General features: G+C 36.2%; 1 protein-coding gene across 1 annotated transcript; it reads right to left on the reverse strand.

Moving 5' to 3' along the window:
- Positions 1 to 1030: 1030 nt before the first annotated feature.
- Positions 1031 to 18421, reverse strand: LOC115215114 (cytochrome c oxidase subunit 5B, mitochondrial). Its single transcript, XM_029784286.2, has 4 exons — positions 18224 to 18421; positions 10785 to 10870; positions 4688 to 4787; positions 1031 to 1276 (listed from the first exon to the last, which is right to left on the reverse strand). The coding sequence occupies exons 1-4, from the start codon at positions 18345 to 18347 to the stop codon at positions 1164 to 1166; spliced, it is 423 nt and encodes a 140-aa protein (XP_029640146.1). The 5' UTR covers positions 18348 to 18421; the 3' UTR covers positions 1031 to 1163.
- Between the last annotated feature and the right edge of the window lie 1521 nt (positions 18422 to 19942).

The following is a 19942-nucleotide window of genomic DNA, read 5'->3' on the forward strand; positions in this document are numbered from 1 at the left end:
GCCTGTTGTATTTGAACCTATCGTCATCTGGCATAAAGCCACTCTCCTCAATACTGCACCCTCTCCACTGCCAAAGAGTCTTGGTGACCTCACTAGTGCTGGTGCCATGGAAGAAAGGACACCCAGAACATTTTGTAAAGTGGTTGGTTTTATGAATAGCAACTAGCCCAAGAAACCAAGCCAAAGCAGCCGCTGGAGACCAAAGTAGCTCTCAAGCTATCTTGTTGAACCACCCAACCAATGCCAGCATAGAAAACAAATGTTAAAGATGATGATGATAATGATGATTGATTTCTTGTTTGACCATAGCACAATTTCTCATTTGATTCCTCTTATTATTGCTACAACTAACAATGGTCATCTTTTAACATCCATTTTTCATGTTGGCATGGGTTGGGGTTTTGGAAGAATTATTTTCACCACGTAAAAAGCACCAACCATTCGTGGCCGTTGCCAGCCTCCTGTGGCACCTGTGCCGGTGGCATGTAAAAAGCACCCACTACACTCACAGAGTGGTTGGCGTTAGGAAGGGCATCCAGCTGTAGAAACTCTGCCAGATCAAGATTGGAGCCTGGTGCAGCCATCTGGTTCGCCAGCCCTCAGGCAAGCTATTTCTCAACACATTTTCACAAGAGACTACGAGCAAGCACCACTGCTTGTATGTTGGTGTTGCTTATTATAACATCTGCATGATATCGAGGCAAGTAGACAGACATAAACACACACATATACATATGATGGGTTTCTTTTCAGTTTCCACCTACCAAATTTCCTCCCTCAGCCTTTGTTGGCCTAGAGCAGTAAATAAGACACTTGACTGAACTTGGAACCATGAATGTAGTTGGAAAGCAAATTTCTTAACTACACAGCCAGCCAAGCAGTGAATAAAAAGGAAAATCTACATAATCAAATTTTTGATGAACTTGTTATTTTGGTATTAGAAGCAAAATGCTTTTCAAGAAGCACCACACTCACAAACACACACACACACATCTGAAAATTAAAAATAAGCCAAAAACTTTTATTCGTTTTTTTTTTTATAATTTTATTTTATTTAATGGCTTAAATTAACAAAATGGAAACTGTTAAAAAGGGAAAATAATATTGACTGAATATAGTTCTATGTCAGCTCTGTAATGTTTCCTACTGTCTGCATATATTTATCAATACTCAATAGGCTTCATTTCTGATAATTTAAACCAATACCCGCATTGACATCGTTTCGGCTCTCCCTTATACAGATGCATCCAATGTATAACTAATGATTCCTCTTCACCTGAAATGATAATGGAATATATATTAGTGTGCGAGAGAGAGGGAGACAACATCTGAATATTGTATGCCGGAGTCTCTCAAACAGCAGAAATGTAGCATACGGAGGGAGTGTAGTGCCATATGTTAAAACAGTAAACGTAGAGAATAAGGAAGATCTGTCAAGGCTAATGAGAAAAAAAGGAAAACGTGCTGTATATGAAATGTTAAGTTGTATGGAGGCAGAGCTCAAGTGATCTGATAGATAGCAAGTGTCTGAGAGGAAGTGTATAGGATTGATGACAATTGGTACAGGATATTCAATGTGACTGGCCAATGAGTGATGACTGAATGAAAAATATAGCATTTATTAAAGCAATACATGATTTGACAGTAGGTGTGTGGTGACAGGCCTACTGCTGTCTCCACATTTCTTAATAAGAGTCAAACAGTAGTGATTTTTCACCACAGATTGTTACTACTGCCTTAACCTTTGTTGCCAGGCATCGTGTGAATAGTCGAGTGTTGTGTATGTACATATTGATATATAGAGGTATACATGCACATTTTTCCAGAGAGGGATGCCAATTCCATTAATTTTAAAATCCTTTACATGAAACATATAGAGTAGTGTTTCTCTATCTTTTTGTGCCGTGCCCAACTTTGATATTAAAAAAAACAAATGTACCTCATCATGAAACGACAAAGTAGATATATATATAGGTATACAAGTTTTATTTACTTGTCCCTTACTTATGCACCAATCTGAAGAATTCATCTCCTACTTAGAGAAATACTGATATAGAGGGTTAATCTGTTAAACACCATATCTGTTCCTACTTATATGTGTATTTGTATGTGTATATATATATATATATAGTAATAATAATCCTTGTATAGAATTTATAAATATTCTAATGCATCGCTACATGCGTTTCCACAAATGATATATTTCTTAAGATTATAGTCCGTATTCCTAGGATGATTATAGCGCAGTCCATAGTATTCATGGACATCAGTTAGATCATGTTCATGCATTCAAATCATCCCAGGACTATGATCTTAAGAAACATGTAATTTGTAGAAATGCACATAATGCATTAAAATCGTTCCATCAGAGGATTATTATTGTTGTTATTACTACATTTATCCTACATTATAATCACCACAGCTTAGTGCAACCTCAAAAAACTGGTATTGCCAGTTGGCATCATTAGGCTGTAGCTAGCATAACAGAATAGGGGCCATAAACGAACTTAAAGGCTATAGGTATACACAGGGACACAATCATCATTTGAGCTATTTCCCCATGAAGCATGGGCCAGTTAAGAGTACAGTGAAGCAGTTTTTCTATGTCAGATGGCTTTCCTGTCCCCAACCCTCAGTAATCTTCCAATCTATTCAACAGCCAACAGTCTGGACAGGTTTTATGGGAGGAACTGAAAACAGACAACACTGCTCAAGGAGACTTGTTTGCAAAGATTGCACAACATATTAAGACATCTCAGGAGGCCTTGATATCTTTTCATGGTGGACTGAGAGACAGCAATACAGGCAAGAACCTCCACCAACCACATATATATGTATATATATATATATATATATATATATATATATATATATATATATATATATATACTAGCAGTATAACCCATATATATATATAAAATATTAATTAGAGATAAAACCACTATTATGCAACTCAAACAGTGATAGACATAAACCAATACATAAATAACAAATAATATATATAATTAATATAATATATTAATTATATATATATTATAGTGGTTTTATCTCTAATTCATATTTTATATTTATACTGTGAAATTTGATTTAATACTAAATTGAATTTTTCCCTGTAAGTTTGGAGTTATACTCCCTAATATTATTATTATATATACACACATGCTATATATATACACACACACACTAATGATATCAGACATTATAACTATGAATCTGAAACAGTAAAGAGCAACTGGTTCACTGACATGACTTGAACCATTTAACCATTGCTTACCAGGTAGTTTGTGTTACAGATTATGCTACCTTCCATCTCAATTTTTGGAGATATAAAGTATTACAGCTTTCTCAATTTTACTGCATTACCTCCTGTAAATTATTTATCAGTTACTTAGCAACAGTAGGATAGGATGGCCTACTAATGTACAACATAGTAAGGAGCCCCACTTTGGTTTGACTAATTAATATGGAATGTTGTAGTTCAGTGCCACAAATGGTGTTGTTCCTGCTTTTCTGACTAGAAAATTAGGCAGGTAAACAAGGGAGTAACATATAGGAAGGAGGGAAACACACAAGTATATCAGCCAGTGTTTGTAGGAAAGTATTTATAATATTTCAATCATTTCAGAAAAAGATAAAGGAAATGCTGACTTTATCCCGTGCTGGTCGCACGTAAAAAGCACCATCCGAATCGTGGCCGATGCCAGCGCTGCCTTGACTGGCTTCCGTGCTGGTGGCACGTAAAATGCACCAATCCGATTGTGGCTGTTGCCAGCCTCGCCTGGCACGTAAAAAGCACCCACTACACTCACGGAGTGGTTGGCGTTAGGAAGGGCATCCAGCTGTAGAAACACTGCCAGATCAGACTGGAGCCTGGTGCAGCCTTCTGGCTTCCCAGATCCCCGGTTGAACCGTCCAACCCATGCTAGCATGGAGAACGGACGTTAAATGATGATGATGATGATCCAAATTCAAATGTAAGACTCACAGGATTGTAATTAAATACCACAAGGTATTTAGTCAGACATTACTGATTTTGAAGCAACACTGTTAAACAAAAAGCACAGAATTGCTGTTGAAATAATGAAGCTTCAATATGTATCAGAATGACTATATGTGTGAAAACATTGGATTAGGGTCCTCTATGTAACAAACACAGAAAATAATAATGTGAAGATAATAGATTAGGTTACATTATTTATAACTTTATATAAATACTCAGAATGAAAGTAAACATACTTAACATACTTTATTATTTCACAGTAAAGATTAGTTTGGGGGAATTAATGAGAATATGGGAGCTGAAACTGGAGCATCCTGATTTCAAACCTGTTTAACAAGTTTACAAGAATACATGGTGAATGTGCTCACACCAGCCCGTGTGGTGTAATGTCTTACACAGACACAAAGTTGGTTTGTATATTTGGTTGTGCATGTCCTGTAATTTCTTATTAATCACATACAATAATTCTTAACTTCAGCAACAAGACTGGCCATTGTAAATTTGACACTTAGAAATTTTTTTTTTACTTAAATGTTACACTTGTTAAACTGGAGGGATAAACATTTTGGATTAAATTGGGTGGATTAACATTGATGAGAAAGGAAAGGCTTTACCCGCTGTTATAATTGTCAGTTAATTGAAACAATACATAATATGGAAAAAAAATAATTAAAAAGCTTTACTTACATATACATCCAACAAGCCGCATATCAAATAGTGATGGTACAAGGTTGGGTTCACCAGAAGTGCCTTTTCCCCTTTTCTTTACATTCATTTCAAAAGGATCCTACAATGGAAAATGAGACAGATGCCAAATATGTAGGCATGATACACATTGTTGAGATTGATTTCAGCCATATAGTTGTGACTATAACCTGAGGCAACATATATATACATACACATCACATACAAATTATATATTAGACAGTTGCACAGTAATGTGAATCACATTATGCAAGCAGAGAAAACAATTATACACATACATGTATCATTATCATCATCTTTTAACGTCCGCTTTCCATGCTGGCATGGGTTGGACGGTTTGACTGCAGAGTTCCAAGCCAGGAAGTTGCACCAGGCTCCAACCTGAGTTGGCAAGGCTTCTACAGCTGGAAGCCCTTCTTAACGTCAACCACTCCGAGTGTAGTGGGTGCTTTTTATGTGCCACTGGCACGGAGGTCAGTCAGGCGGCACTGGCAGCGACCACGCTCAAATGGTGCTTTTTACTTGCTAGTCAGGCAGCACTGGCATCGGCCACGACTACGATTTCACTTGACACAATAGATCTTCTCAAGCACATGTATATTAGTATGTATTCACACACACACACACACCTCTATATCTGCATAACATGTCACTTTTGAGACATGCTCCATGCCAAGAGATGGATACGTAGACATTAAGTTCTTCCCCTTGGCACAATATTTAACTATGTATGTGTATATATACTTGAAAGATTACAAGTTATATTGAATTATTTCCCTCTTTTCATATAGATGTGTGTACATGTACAAGTGTACGTATGTAACTGAAAATAAACCGGAAGCTTGTGAATGTCCAAAGATAAGGACAAATTCAAATGGAAAACTACAACCTGAGATTATAAACCTGAACATAAAATATTTACTCTAACAAATGGTACTGAGTTCTTTTTTTTAATTTGCCCATGTTTTACAATCTGTATACATATTTACATACACGTGTGTATGTATACTCACTTTTGGTGTGAATATTGCTTTAACTCTCTTATGACTTCAGGGATCTTTTCCTTTTGAATGACATATGTCAACACAATTTCTAGTTAACTAAACACTTTTAAACTTCGTATACTGGTAGAATGTGTTTATAAAACATCATTTTTTCTTGGCTTTATTGAGAAAATTCTATATGTTGTAACATAGTTCCACTTTAAATTGAGCATTTCGGCAATTTTAACCAATCAAATACGTCCATTCAGGGTGAAAACATTCCGTGCTGTATGAATATGCCCTTCGTTTAAGAAACAGATTGGGTTTATTTACATTTGCGAAGAAAAAAAGATACCGTTCCCCCACCCTACCCCTAATTCTAAACCTAACCCTTAAATAGATTGATACTAGGGTTATAATTATGGGTGACATTTTTATTTGACACCGCTAGAAAAAAATCCCTTTTTCCGTAGTGGTGTCGTATGAAAATGTCACCCATAATTATAACCCTAGTATCAATCTATTGCATTTCAATCTATTTTAGGGTTAGGTTTAGAATTAGGGGTAGGGGAAGGATATCTTTTTTTCTTCGCAAATGTAAATAAACCTAATCTATTTCTTAAATGAGGAGCATATTCATTCAGCACGGAATGTTTTCAGCCTGAATGGACGTATTTGATTGGTTAAAATTGCCGAAATGCTCGATTTTAAAGTGGAAATATGTTACAACATATAGAATTTTCTCAATAAAGCCAAGAAAAAATGATGTTTTATAAACACATTCTACCAGTGTACGAAGTTTAAAAGTGTTTAGTTAACTAGAAATTGTGTTGACATATGTCGTTGAAAAGGAAAAGATCCGACTTCAGTTGTAAGAATTGTTTTATACGGTTCAAATAATTTTCAAAATAATAAAGGATTTGGATGGGTTTAGCAAAAATACCTATATATTTATTGGGATATCAAGCTGTGTTTCGAATATCTTTGAAAGACGAGTTTTTAGCAACTGAAAATCGTTACTGTTCATCCAATTTTTGCAGGCTCGTGTAACAGCAATTGTGGTTTTCTCACAATTAATTCCGGCATTTTTTTCTTTTCTTTTCAATTTATTCTAAATTCTTTTCTAGAGACATCAACAGTTGTAAGGCTATGATACTAAAACACTGACTGCATACAAGTTGAAAAGCTTGCTGCTAAGATGAGCGTCAGCAAGGGACATAACTCAGACAAAATGAGTTCCAGTCAGGTTTGCTTTAATAAAAGCAGATCTGTAATCAAAGGCTTCTGGCTTTGAACGACTCCACACTGTTTTCAGGTAGTCTTATGTCAGTGTCACCATCTAGTTGTTTGTATTATTATTATTTTGTGTTGGAGAAGACTTTTACGGATTCCATGGACAGCGAGGCTCACCAATGGAGAAGTTCTTAAACAGATCAAGCCGAAACTGTCGCTAGAAACTAGGATCACCAAGCATAGATTGACATATTTTGGTCATATGCGGAGAAAATCCCTGGAGAAGGACATCATGCTTGGAATGGTCAGTGGCAAGAGAGGAAGAGGCCGACCAAGAACCCGCTGGCTTGACACCATCAAGGGTGATACGGGAATGGACATGGCCAATCTGAAAGAAGCGGCCCAGGATAGAACTGGCTGGAGGACACTGATCTATCGAGTAACCGAGAGTCGACTTCGACTGAGCGGATAGATAGATATCTAGGACAACACTGTTCTGTGTTCTTCAATGTTTTAAGATGGCAGTGTAATTTGAGGGATATTTAGCTGTTATTTCTAGTAAGTACAGGTTCCTTCATTCATTGGCTGTGTGGCACAGGAGCTAATGTACTGACCAAGATACACCACTCTGCATACACTAGATTACCTGACTAGCAAAATCCAAATCCATTCCATTTCACACTTGGAAAAACGGTATGTGTGTGTGTATGCATACACACACACACACACACGTCATCAACATTATTTTATGACAATCCACTTTCCATGCTGCCATGGTCTGGATGCTTTGACAGGATCCGAGAGGTTAGAAGACCATGTCTTGCTCTAGTGCCTCAATTTTGGGTTGGTTTCTATGGCTAGATACACTTCTTCACACCAACACACATACATCCATGTGTGTGTGTGTGTGTGTGTGTGTGTTTGTACTAATTAGAAACTGCTGCTGTGATTACATTGCATTCCATTGTGTCCTCAAATTTGGCAGTCCAATAAACAGAGATTAACAGGAGTACCCAACTGAAATAAGTACTGGAGTCAATAGGAGTGATCAAAAACCATGAAGGTAGAATCACAACAGAGCACATTCAAACGACTGAAGCCATAACAGAATAAAAAAATATAAGCATATACAATTAGTCACAGGTCTGGCTTTGTGGTAAGAAGCTTGCTTCCCAACCACATAGTTTCAGGTTCAGTCCCACTGCATGACACCTTGAGTTAGCGTCTTCAACTATAGCTTCAGGCTGACTAAATCCCTGAGTGGATTTAGTAGACAGAAACTGAAAGAAGCCCGTCATGTGTGTGTGTGTGTCATCATCATCATCATCGTTTAACGTCCGTTTTCCGCGGTAGCACGGGTTGGACGGTTTCGACCGGGGTCTGGGGAGCTCGGGACTGCCCCAGGCTCCAGTCTAGTCTGGCAGTGTTTCTACAGCTGGATGCCCTTCCTAACGCCAACCACTCCGCGAGTGTAGTGGGTGTTTTTTACGTGCCACCTGCACAGGTGCCAGAGGGGTCTGGCATCGGCCACGTTCGGATGGTGCTTTTATGTGTGGGGGGGGCAGAAATATATAGGGGAGCACCAGTGGGGAGGGGTGGTTCAGAGAAATGATGACAGGTTCTAGGCAAGTAGAACGTAGGATATCAAGAGAGGGGTAATGCATGGTGAAATAGCGTATTGAAGAGGGGGGTTCGAAGAGTAGACACCTATAATGGTGGTGGGAGAAGCGACATCCGGTATAGATGGAGCAAAAATATAGAGATATCCGGTATTGGTGGTGGGGGTGGGCAAGGGCGGGTGCACCGGGAATATACGAAGGTTGAACTGACGGGCTGGCTTAGAAACCGGGAATATACGAAGGTTGAACTGACGGGCTGGCTTAGAAACCGGGAATATACATATATATATATATATATGTATATATATATATATATATATATATATATATATACACACACATATATGCATGCATATATCTATTTGTGAGTCTCTGTATTTACATCCTTAGCAGTTTGGCAAAAAAGGCCGACAGAATAAGTACTAGACTTTAAAAAATAAATCTTGGGATCAATTTGTTCAACTAAAACCCTTCAAGGTGGTGCCCTAGCATGGCTGCAGTTTAATGACTGAAACGAGTTAAAAATTTATTAGTGTGACAGAGTAAATTAGCCATCAGATAAATTAATGGAGTCTAAATGGCACAGGTCAGGCAGGTAGCAAAAGTGTTAGCCTATTCTGATCATCATTATCTAAAGTCCTTCTTCCATATTGGCACAGGTTGGACGATTTGACAGGATCCAGTAAGTTGCATCAAACTCCAATGCCAGCTTTGGCATGGTTTCTATGACCTGATACCCTTCCTAATGTGAACCACTTTAGTATACTGGGCACATTTTCCTGTGATACCAGCACCAACATGTTTGAGATCCTTTGATTGAATGGAGTTATAGTAGAGAGGGAAGCAGCTTTATGGCAGGTGGTGAAATACTAAGGTATGATAGAGGGTCAGACACAGGTAGCTTGTTATAGTGGAAATATATGACTACCCTGCATTATGAGGGTGGGTAAGAGCAGTTGGAAGGAAGACAAAGATTGGGACAAAGTTTTAGAGTGTACTTTCAACTGAATATAAGAGAGTATGGACAGAAGATCAGGAAGGATGGGTGGGTAAGTTCATGAGAGTGTGAAAGAAGAGTGACAAAAATGTTTAGAGATAGGAGTAGCCTGTCCATTCAAAAGAATAAAGAATAAATGTGGTAGATGACAACAGAGAAGAAAAAAATTGTCCAAAGGTTGTCTTGCACATACCAAAACATGGCTGGTGTTTGCAATACAAGTACAAGAATTTTAACTGTATAACTGTAATGAAACTGTAGTCCATTTATTGTACATCATTTATGAGTACAGCCTCAGCAGCCTTGATACAGAAAAATATTTTCTGGTGTATATTTGATTTTAAAGAATGCTGCAAGTTTATCCTCGGGTTAATCCTGATCAAGCAGACTTATGACCAAAGATAGGCACCTTTTTATACATTCAGGATTTATATTATCCAATGCATGCCTCCATTTTTGAAGATGGTTGGTGTGATTTTAAAAGAAATTTGGCAGCTATTTCTAGAAAATTAAGCAACCATATAGAGATCCGCTGAAGCTTACTTCACAATATTTTCATATTCTGTCAAGGAAAATAAATGGAAAATGTTTCCATAATCATCCATCTAACTGAAGTAAGGGTTAAGAAGATTTATGCAAGGTACAATGTACAAGATTAATCCAGAGACCTACATTTCATTCAACCAAAAGTGTCAATAGTATAACAATTGTTTCTAATTTAGGCACAAGACCAGCAATTTTGAGAGAAAGGGGTTAGTCAATAACATCCATGCCAATACTTGACTGGTATTTTATTTTGACACATTCCCACCTACCTCCAAGGGACAAAAGGCAAAGTTGACTTTGGTAGGATTTGAATTTGGAATGTAAGAGCCAGATTAAATACTGTAAAACATTTTTCAGTGCTCTAATGATTGTTAATAATGCTGTTAATAATTGTTTCAGTAATTTTGAGAGGAGGGGGTTAGTCGATAATACTGATGCCAGCACTTGATTGGTACTTTATTTTATTAAACTTCCAGACAAATTCAAGAGAAAACTATGTTCTAATGTTCAATTTAACCATCCTAACAGTGCTACTAATGCTGGAAGACCTATGCACCCACCTCTATGCAATCGCACAAAGGTCATCAAGTTTGAATTGACAGGATGAATATAGTAAATTAAGAGGTGACTTTAATCACATTAGAGCATTTACCTGGTGAAATGGAACAGGAATTAATTATTTAAAAATATGTTTTTGTTACCTCATTTCCTGCAAGTTTTGCCAACAATTCAAACCGTTCTACACCAACAGCATGACCAAGAGCATCAGGCATGGAGACGTCAGAAACTGCGAGACAAAACACAAAAGCAATTAATGACAAAATATTTATAAAAGATAGCTGAAGTTTTTATTAAAACAACTGCATTAACTGATATCAGTCATGTACTTCTCACCTTGTTGATACATAGCAAGAAAATATCTTGCAAACAATAGATTGTATGATACTTGTGTGCATAGGTCAGAGACTAATGAAGCAAGCATGCCCTGCTAGATGTGTAAAGTTAGTCTACATGAATGATGGGATACAACTGAGCTGAGAGATTAAACTAAAACGAATCAGCTATAGTGTACACAAATGTAGTTTACATTAACATGGACATGCGATGCATATGAAGGATAACAGATGGGTTAAAGAAATGTCAGGATACCCAAGTAGAAGAGGAAGACAGACAGAAATAATGATAAAAGCTGATGTTGAATCGCACAAACAAAATAGAAAAAGGAAACTCAACAAATGGCAACATACTGTTGGAAATGCTGGAAAAGACCGATGCAAGCATGGAAAAGCAGACGTACAAATGATGATGAACACCATTAATGTTGCATGGGATATTTTAGACAAAATACAACACTACTTTATATAAATACACTGAATACCATTGGTATTGCATGGAAAACTGTATACGAGACACACCATTATATAAATACATTTAACACCATGAATACTGTGTGGGAGAAACCATAAAGACACCAATACTTTTATAAGTACAGCAACATAGATATAAATAATACTGAAAGGAAAAACTTTAAACAAGACAATCAAATATCTAACACCATTAGTGAAGTATTAAGCCTTAGACCAGAAACTCTATATGAAACATCAACTTAATATTGTAGCAGACTCAGTCACTTACATGCTAATAATATAAGCAGATAATTCACTTCATCAAACAACTGTTTTCTCATTATCAAAACCAATAGTGAACCATTTACATTTGACTTACAAAACTCAATAAAAGATCAGTTGTATGCTACAGTCATTAAATCTACTCATCTTCCTACAAAATGTAAGGCTTTACATCAAACATCATCATTTAACGTCTTCCTTCCATGCTGGCATGGGTTGGAAAGTTTGACAGGAGCTGGCCAGGCAGGAGCTTGCATTGTGCATGTTTTGGCATGGTTTTTATGATTGGATGCCCTTCCTAACACCAAGTACTCCATAGAGTGGGTTGAGTGCTTTTTACATTGCACACACAGGTCAATTTTGGCATGGTTTTTACAGCTGGATGCCCTTCCAAATGCCAACCACTTTTCAGTGTGAACTGGGTACTTTCTAAGTGGTACCTGCATTGGCAGGGTCACCAAGTGACTTTGCAAGGCAAAGTGTCTTTGAGAGGGGAAGGGGCATTGGAGGTGATCTTGTGTCAGATGATGAAAGATTAGAGTGTGACAGAGAGGCAGAAACAGAGGTCTTGCTGTAGAGGTGGTACATGGTTACCCAACAAGAGGGAGAGCAAGAGTTAACAAGAATGAGGGTAGAAACAGTTACTTAAAGAGAAAGTGGGAGTTAACAAGAAAGAGGTGTGCTGCTGCAAAGGAGATACAAAGTTACCTAGCCAGAGGTAAGAGCAAGGGAAGAGAGGGAGGGAGGGAGAGTGATCAAGAATGAGGACAAAATTACCATCAAGTTTCACCTAAAAATGGAAACCTAGATGTAGTTCTATCAGAAAGAGTTATTAAAAAAAAAGACACTTAAAATAACAGTTGCTACAATCAATAATTAATCGAAGTACAGCAAAATTCTGAAATACAGAAAATAGGTTAAAAAAAAAATGGTTATAAGTCATGTTTTGATAAAATAATTAATTCATTAAAATGTCATATATTATGTTAGTGTATAACTGTGCTAGCTAGATGTGAAAATTGATTTAATTTAATGACTGAAGTTTGGTTTTCCCAATAGCTGGTAAAAAAATCTGTGAATCCATATCTGAAAGCAATGTCAATGTTTTTACTGTACAGTGACATTAGCAGTTCAACAACATTATATAAAAGCATTGTGATCTAACGTTATGGGCCACTGCATATATTGTGTGTGTGTGTGTGTAATGTTTATGCTTACAATCTAAAAATATAACAATTTTAAACTAAACACAAACTATAATATAACCATTTTGTAAAAATTTTTTTTCATTTGTTATAATTTATTTAAATCACTTCATTCAATCAATAATTGATTAAAGAAATTAATTTTTACTTCAATCAACTGTCCATATACCATATGTGTGTCAACATTTTCATTTCACATTCATTTTCTATACTGACATGAATTGGTCAGGTTGACCCAGTCAAGTCGGATGTTATTCAGAGTTACTGCCCACATACATAGGTCAGAGGACTCCATTTCACTCAGACACATCAGTTTTAGCATGGTTTCTATGGCTGGATGACATTCCAAATGCCAACCATTTTATAGAGTGTACTGGGTAAAGTTTATCATGGCACTAGCAGTTACATATCAATCTTTTACTGATTACACTCAGTGGACTGCTGGCCATATTGGAGTACTACCTTTGAGGGATTTTAGTTGATCATATCAATCCTAATACTTACTTTAGATTGTATTCATCTCTACTAGTCAAAATACATTACAAGACAAACACAAACATGAACCAAATTATCTAATGTATCCTTCCTTTGTGAAGATGAGATTTGAAGGAATTTAGCTGCTATTTCTTGCAAGTTGAACAACCACAAAGGGTTTTTATGAGGTCACTACAACCAACAACACCCATTACCTACAAATTTGTTTTGCAGCAAAAACTATTTATCTGCTGTAAATTATTTTGATAATTACCCAAAAATGTTAAATGTTATCTAATACTAATCATGTCATTGTGTGTATATGTAAACATTTTTTAATGTGAGTATGAGTAGAAAGCTGGGTGTGTGGGAGGAATTTTAAAACAATTGTTTCTAGAGCCAGATGCTATTACAAAAAGTAGCCAAGAGATGTTTCTGTTTTTCTTTTTTTCAACCTAACTTACTCTAGAGCAGTAGTTCTCAACTGAGATCCATATAAGAGTTTTGGGGGTCCACATAAGCAAAATAGTAAATTGGGGTCGCAAAGTAGTATGAAAAAAATTTGCTTCAGATGTAGCAAATTGCAATAAATTGCAGGAAACAGCTAGTTGTCTTTCTCTAACATTTCTCATAGTTCAACCTACACAAGGGAATGTTTGAAAAACAAAATAGGAATTTTGAAAGAAGTATCTGTAAAGCTAGTTTTTAAACATCAAATGTCTACGAGGGTCCACCAGAGTAAAATAGTAATCAAAGAGATTCGTAGACAAATGATGGTGGAGAACCACTGCTCTTGAGAAAAATACAAAGAATAGACAATAAAGGATTTTATCTTATACCCACGTAGTCGATAGCTGCAGCTCCTTAAAAAAAAAAAAAAAACTAAAAGTAGCTGTGCCTCCCAAATAGACATTTCCATTAACAAACCCACGATTGTTTGGAAACCAGAATGAATAATTGGCTCCTAATACTTTAGGTAGTGTGTGATAAACCTAAAGTTAACTCATCAAAAATAAACATTACTGCTATTTCTATTTTTATATAGACTTGTAACAGAATACTATGAAAACACATTTGTTAACGTCTAGGGTTAAAAAAGAAAAAAAAAAAAAGAAAGGTCAACAGGATACACGAACAAAAATAATATAACCTGTTGTAAAAAGTTAACGCTTGTAACTCGATCGTGAGCCAACACAAAAGACAGAACGGTTAAATAAGGAAGCAGTTAAGTGGTTAAAGCACAATAACAAGCAGGTGTAGATCTGGTTAGAGTTAACCAGAATGTCAAGGTCAATTGAGATCACAAGATAACAGAAATAACGACTGGATGTGTGCGTGTGTGAAGATAATACGTAGGAAGTTCGAAATTTTGGAAGGGTATCTATCTTCACTTCTGTGATAAGCTATTTTAACTGCTCCACAAAGCTTAAAACAAAAGCTCCACCGAGTCCTCCCACTGATTTGACCAATATTAAAGAGTTACACCCCTTGTAGCAATAACTCACAAATTGACAATTTTGTAAATAGAAAATTATAAAAACTTGCACACTATTTTTCGTCATTAAGTAACTATTAACGCAATTAAAATAAACATCTCTTAGCCCTGGTTGAGCTGGCTTATGATCAAAGATAATTCAGCCGTAACCGTCTCATTTATGTAATCCTGACTACATTATCCAACAGAACATTCATTTTTTAAAAAATGAAGTGTAATTTGAAGAAATTTTATTTGCTATTTCTACCAAGTCGAGCGATGACAAAGAACCCTTGTAGGCTCGAAAAGAAATCGTTATTTTCTTTAGAAGGTAATTCATATTTTCATTAATCCTGTTTTGTTTTTTTTTTCACCCGATTTCTTTTGTTTATGTCAAGCCATGGAGGAGGGTCAACAACCGTATAACCTCTACAAGTCCTCTAAGATCGATACGATTTATAATCAGTTTGTACAACTGCGGGTATGGCCAGGATGGGAATTATATGGTGTCGGGGAAGGCGTATATGTGAAGGAAGAACAGGAATATTTAGTGCAAGTACTTGGCGATGACAGTTCAGAGTAGCAGAAACTATCGCAGGAACTGTAAAGAGGAAGTGAAAAGAAAAAACAGCTGTGAAGCCATTGTCATTACATGTAATTTCTTGACCTGTTAGAAATAGTAATCAAATTTCCCTCAAATCAAAACACACTACACCGTCTTAAATAAGAAATACTGAGAAATATAATGTAGTCCAATATAAAAAAAAAAAAAAATAGATGGTTACAGCCGGAACATCTTTGATGCTAGGCCTACTGATTCAAAGGTAAAGTGTCATCATCACAATAAAGTGAAGTGAAATAACAAATGGTTAGAAATCACTCTTGCTAAAAATAAAAAAAACGAAAAAGAGCTAAAAGTGGTGAGTACAAAATAATGACCTCAACTCTATCAGAGGTCATCTGAAATATATCATTATAACCTGACGGAATTCACAAGAAATGGAGCTTCGAATGAGATCTAAGACCAACGAAATGACTGCGTATTCGACAGTGAGCTGTATAAAATTATATAAAGTAGACCTTAAGTTATTAACACCAAACCATGACTAAGAACTGCTTGTAGCATATTTGAATAATTAAAAAAATAAACTTTTTATTTTTACGTAACTGTCATAATAATGAAAACTATGTGGAAGGGACAGGTGGAGTCGTTCGATACTTATTTTATCGATTGCAGGAACTCAAAGATCCAATGACAGTTATTTTGCCTCGCTTCCTACTATTTCTCCCACTACAGAAAAGGGGATTACCAACACAGTGGAACTGCTTGGCAAGTAAATCCCAAATAATAATTATAATAACGATGATTTCAAATTTTGGCACAAGGCCAGCAACTTTATGGGACAGGAGTAAATCAATATCATCGATCCTAGTGTTCGACTGGTACGTTTTTACACGACACCTAAAGGATGAAAAGTGAAATCGACCTTGGTGACATTTGAACTCAGAAAGTAAAGCCAAAAGAAATACCACTAAGCATTTAGTTCGGACGCGGCAACGATTCTGCCAGCTCGCGGCCTTAACAGCAATAGGATGGATATATTAAGTAATGTTTAATAATATGATACATTAGGTAATGTAAGTCCTATATTACACTGAAATATTGTTGACTATAGGCTCTACTCGATCAAGTTTTGACCTTGGGTTAAACAACAAACTTGATTACTAAACACTTTTCTAAATTTGTTAAAATTTGCAATCTGTTAAAAATTTGCTATAAAATTTTAAGGTCTACCATGAAGCAGCTCATATCTAGGTATACTTACCGGTTAAACAGAAAAAGTTAATATTTTTCGATAAATCATAAATTTCAATAACTACACACGTTTTACAACAATTTGAATGGGAGAAAAGGCTCATTATATTTGGTTCTGAAGGCAAAACTTAAATTTTTATGAGGAAAAATAGGGGCTTAATGCATAAAAAGATTCAGGGGACTTTCCAAGCAAACAATTCATTGATAAATGAAAGTAATAACTAAATGTGAAAATGCTTTAAAATAGTGTCCTGGAGATTAAATGCTTTAAAATAGTGTCCTGCAGATAGATCCAAAAATAAATGTAATTATCGTTGAACACAGTCGCTTATCTAAATTATTTAAATCTGTTTCCACTTGACAGCCTGAACTTTAAACTCACTTCAATTCATTGAAGTAGAATTGGATCACACATTGTAGTTTAAACCTAAATCCACTTTGATCAAACCTATGCTCAAAGACATTCAAACCGTAAGAACCCTGCCTGTAAAGACATATAATGTATAGTTTCCTAATTTAAAATCGTAGTTAGTGTGGTCTAAAGGAATATTTTAGTCTATTATAAACAACTTAAACCTCGTGCAAAAATCTTATTCTCCACTAATTCGTTAATAATAATAATAATAATGATGGGTAGCCCCATAGTAATAACCCTTATGTGGTTGTCTGGAAAAATGTTGCCCCTTAAGCAGAAAAAAAAGTAGGCTCACTTCATTCCAAATATCTGAGCGAAATAATGAAAATGTATTCAATAACGAAAGTATTGATATTGTAATAAAATATAATTAACAATTCAAAAAAAACAAAAAAAGGTGAAACCCAATGCAATTGCCCAAATTAGTTCCTCTATCTTGTAGGTAAGGACATGGGGACTATTCAGTGTCCCTTATGATTCATCCAAAACTAACAAATAACGAAAGGACCCCCACCCCACCCACCTTTTATTTTTCAGATTCGTAATTTATGTTTGAAAAATACACATCCAAATAGAAGCTTTAAGAAGCACTAGATAATTTCCGACTCTAATATACAGGAATGCAATATATATTAAGATATTTGACCATTTGCACGAATATATACATATATATATGTGCAGAGGAGTACAAGCGTGAAATGAAAATATTCGATACAAAAAAAAGAATCTATATACATAAGTCGAAATTCTACTTTCATCGTAGAAAGTGGTTTACGTGACAAAATGCCCATTGAATATCCACAGCTAAACTACAACAATTCCAATCTAACGTGACTGTTTTTCACCTTGAACTGCCCTCCCGCTCTCACCAAGCGACAGCCAAGTAATTAAAGCAAAATTATTGTAAAAACGTTGCGAAAAGAAGCAGCCACAACAGTAAATTTCTGATGTAAGACAGACATTGGAATAACAGAGAAGCTGTTTTGAAGAAAGATGGGTTTTGTTACATAAGAACGAAATGAAGAAGGTTGCAAGGTTGGTGAAGTTGAGATGGAGGTGTGGGGCGATATGCAAATGAACGAGAAGTGGCGGGCAGCATTGGGTTAATTTAAAGAGGGTCTCACTCACCAACTTTGCCTTTGTGGTGGTCGACAGGCTTGCCACCGGCTGAAGAACTTCTAGCCAGACATAGTAAAACTGGCCTCTGTTTACTCACAATATTCGAGGCAAGCCGACGTAAAGAGAAAGCCATGCTGCAAAAGAAGAGAGCTTCACTGACGCTAAGAAATCTCGACGAGAGTTTCGTGAGAGTTCGTCTAGGTAACCGAGGTACCTGACGTCACTTCCTGTACTTAGTGAGACTACGTCACTAGATCACCTTTCCCCTCCTTTCTGTAAACAATTTCAATGACAACGTGAGCCTGTCATGGGAGCCTTCACACAGTTAATCAGTTTGCTAGAAATAGCAGCCAAACCCCTCTAGTAATTATAGTCACGACTGGAAAGGAAATGCCTTTGAACATGTATTTGCTCAGTTAGGGCTGATACTGGGCTAAATGGCAATCATAACTGCCCTAACAAGGGAGCTCAATCAACTAGAAATAGCTCCTAAATTTCCCTCAAACTCACAGGTCTTTTTTTTTTAAATACGGAAGGGTTACGGTTGTATTGTCTTGGATCATGGGTTTGCTGAGTCAGGACGGGCTGGTCTAGAACCAAGCAATAACCTCCAACGGAGTCTACGTCCTCGATCAAATTGCAAAAAATAGCAGTCATATCTCCCTCAAATGGTTCTTAAAAAAGACAATGAAAGGAGAAACTGAATAATGTGATTTTACATTATGCTTGGTAAAAACAGCACGGTCTTGACCGCAATATTTTTAGGTCAGCGGCTAAACAGTAACAACCTCACTGACCTCTCACTCTACAACTATATTACAACGAGTGATTCTAAGGGCTCGGCAGTAACATTTAAGCCGGCCATATCTGACCCATCTACCTGTTTTATGTTCGAACTGACCAGACTTGACCTATCACGCGTATTCCACAATGCCATTCTAAAAATAAACAATCACATCATGGAAATCTCAAAGCCACAAGGTGATACGTGATTATTTCAAAATAGTATGAATAAATATTTCATTTGACAGAGTAATCTGAATGCTAAAGGGTTAAACTACATTCGCTCATGCAGTTTAATAAAGCCAAAAATATGTCCATGCTGACAAAGGTCAGATTCACTATCCACTCCATTCTATTTTTAATTGAATTAAATTTGGATATCTTTTCACTTTGGCCGGCAGATTTTTAAAATAATTTCTTTGTAACTAAACACTTTTAAACTTCGTATACTGGTAGTGTGTTACATAAAACATCTTTTTCTCTTGGCTTTCTTGAGAAAATTCTGTAGCTTGTAAGGTATTTGTTGCTTAATTTCATGCATTTCGGCAATTTCAACCAATCAATGACGTCTATTGAGGTGAATACAATTTCTCCGGATCTTTTGTCAACAACAATTATTTGCGGTGTCATATGAATTTGTCACTGTTATTGATGACATATTTCATATCAGTTACGTTCGTATGAATAAAAAGATTATCGTTATTAAACTTTTATTAATAAACACATATTCTAAGTTCATAACATATGCAGTTTTAATTTCCCTCTCTGTTGCACAGATACACACATATCAGGAGATAGTTTTTTCTTTAAAATAGAGTTTTTGGGGGGGAATTGTATTGGAATGTTTTTAGCTGGTACTTTATATCAACCTTGGACACTAACAGGAACTATGAAATATTGTTCCCCAAGTGAGATTGTAAGTTTGAATTAGAACAGTACAAATCA

Source organism: Octopus sinensis, linkage group LG8 (assembly GCF_006345805.1).
Source record: "Octopus sinensis linkage group LG8, ASM634580v1, whole genome shotgun sequence".
Lineage (NCBI taxonomy): Eukaryota > Metazoa > Mollusca > Cephalopoda > Octopoda > Octopodidae > Octopus > Octopus sinensis.

Excerpts from the sequence above, each read along its gene's own strand:
- LOC115215114 (XM_029784286.2), bottom strand. The coding sequence starts at position 18,347 with ATGGCTTTCTCTTTACGTCGGCTTGCCTCGAATATTGTGAGTAAACAG. Across the intron at positions 10,871-18,223 it reads CCACCACAAAGGCAAAGTTG|TTTCTGACGTCTCCATGCCT; the intron begins GTGAGTGAGACC and ends TTTGTCTCGCAG. Across the intron at positions 4,788-10,784 it reads CAAAACTTGCAGGAAATGAG|GATCCTTTTGAAATGAATGT; the intron begins GTAACAAAAACA and ends TTTCCATTGTAG.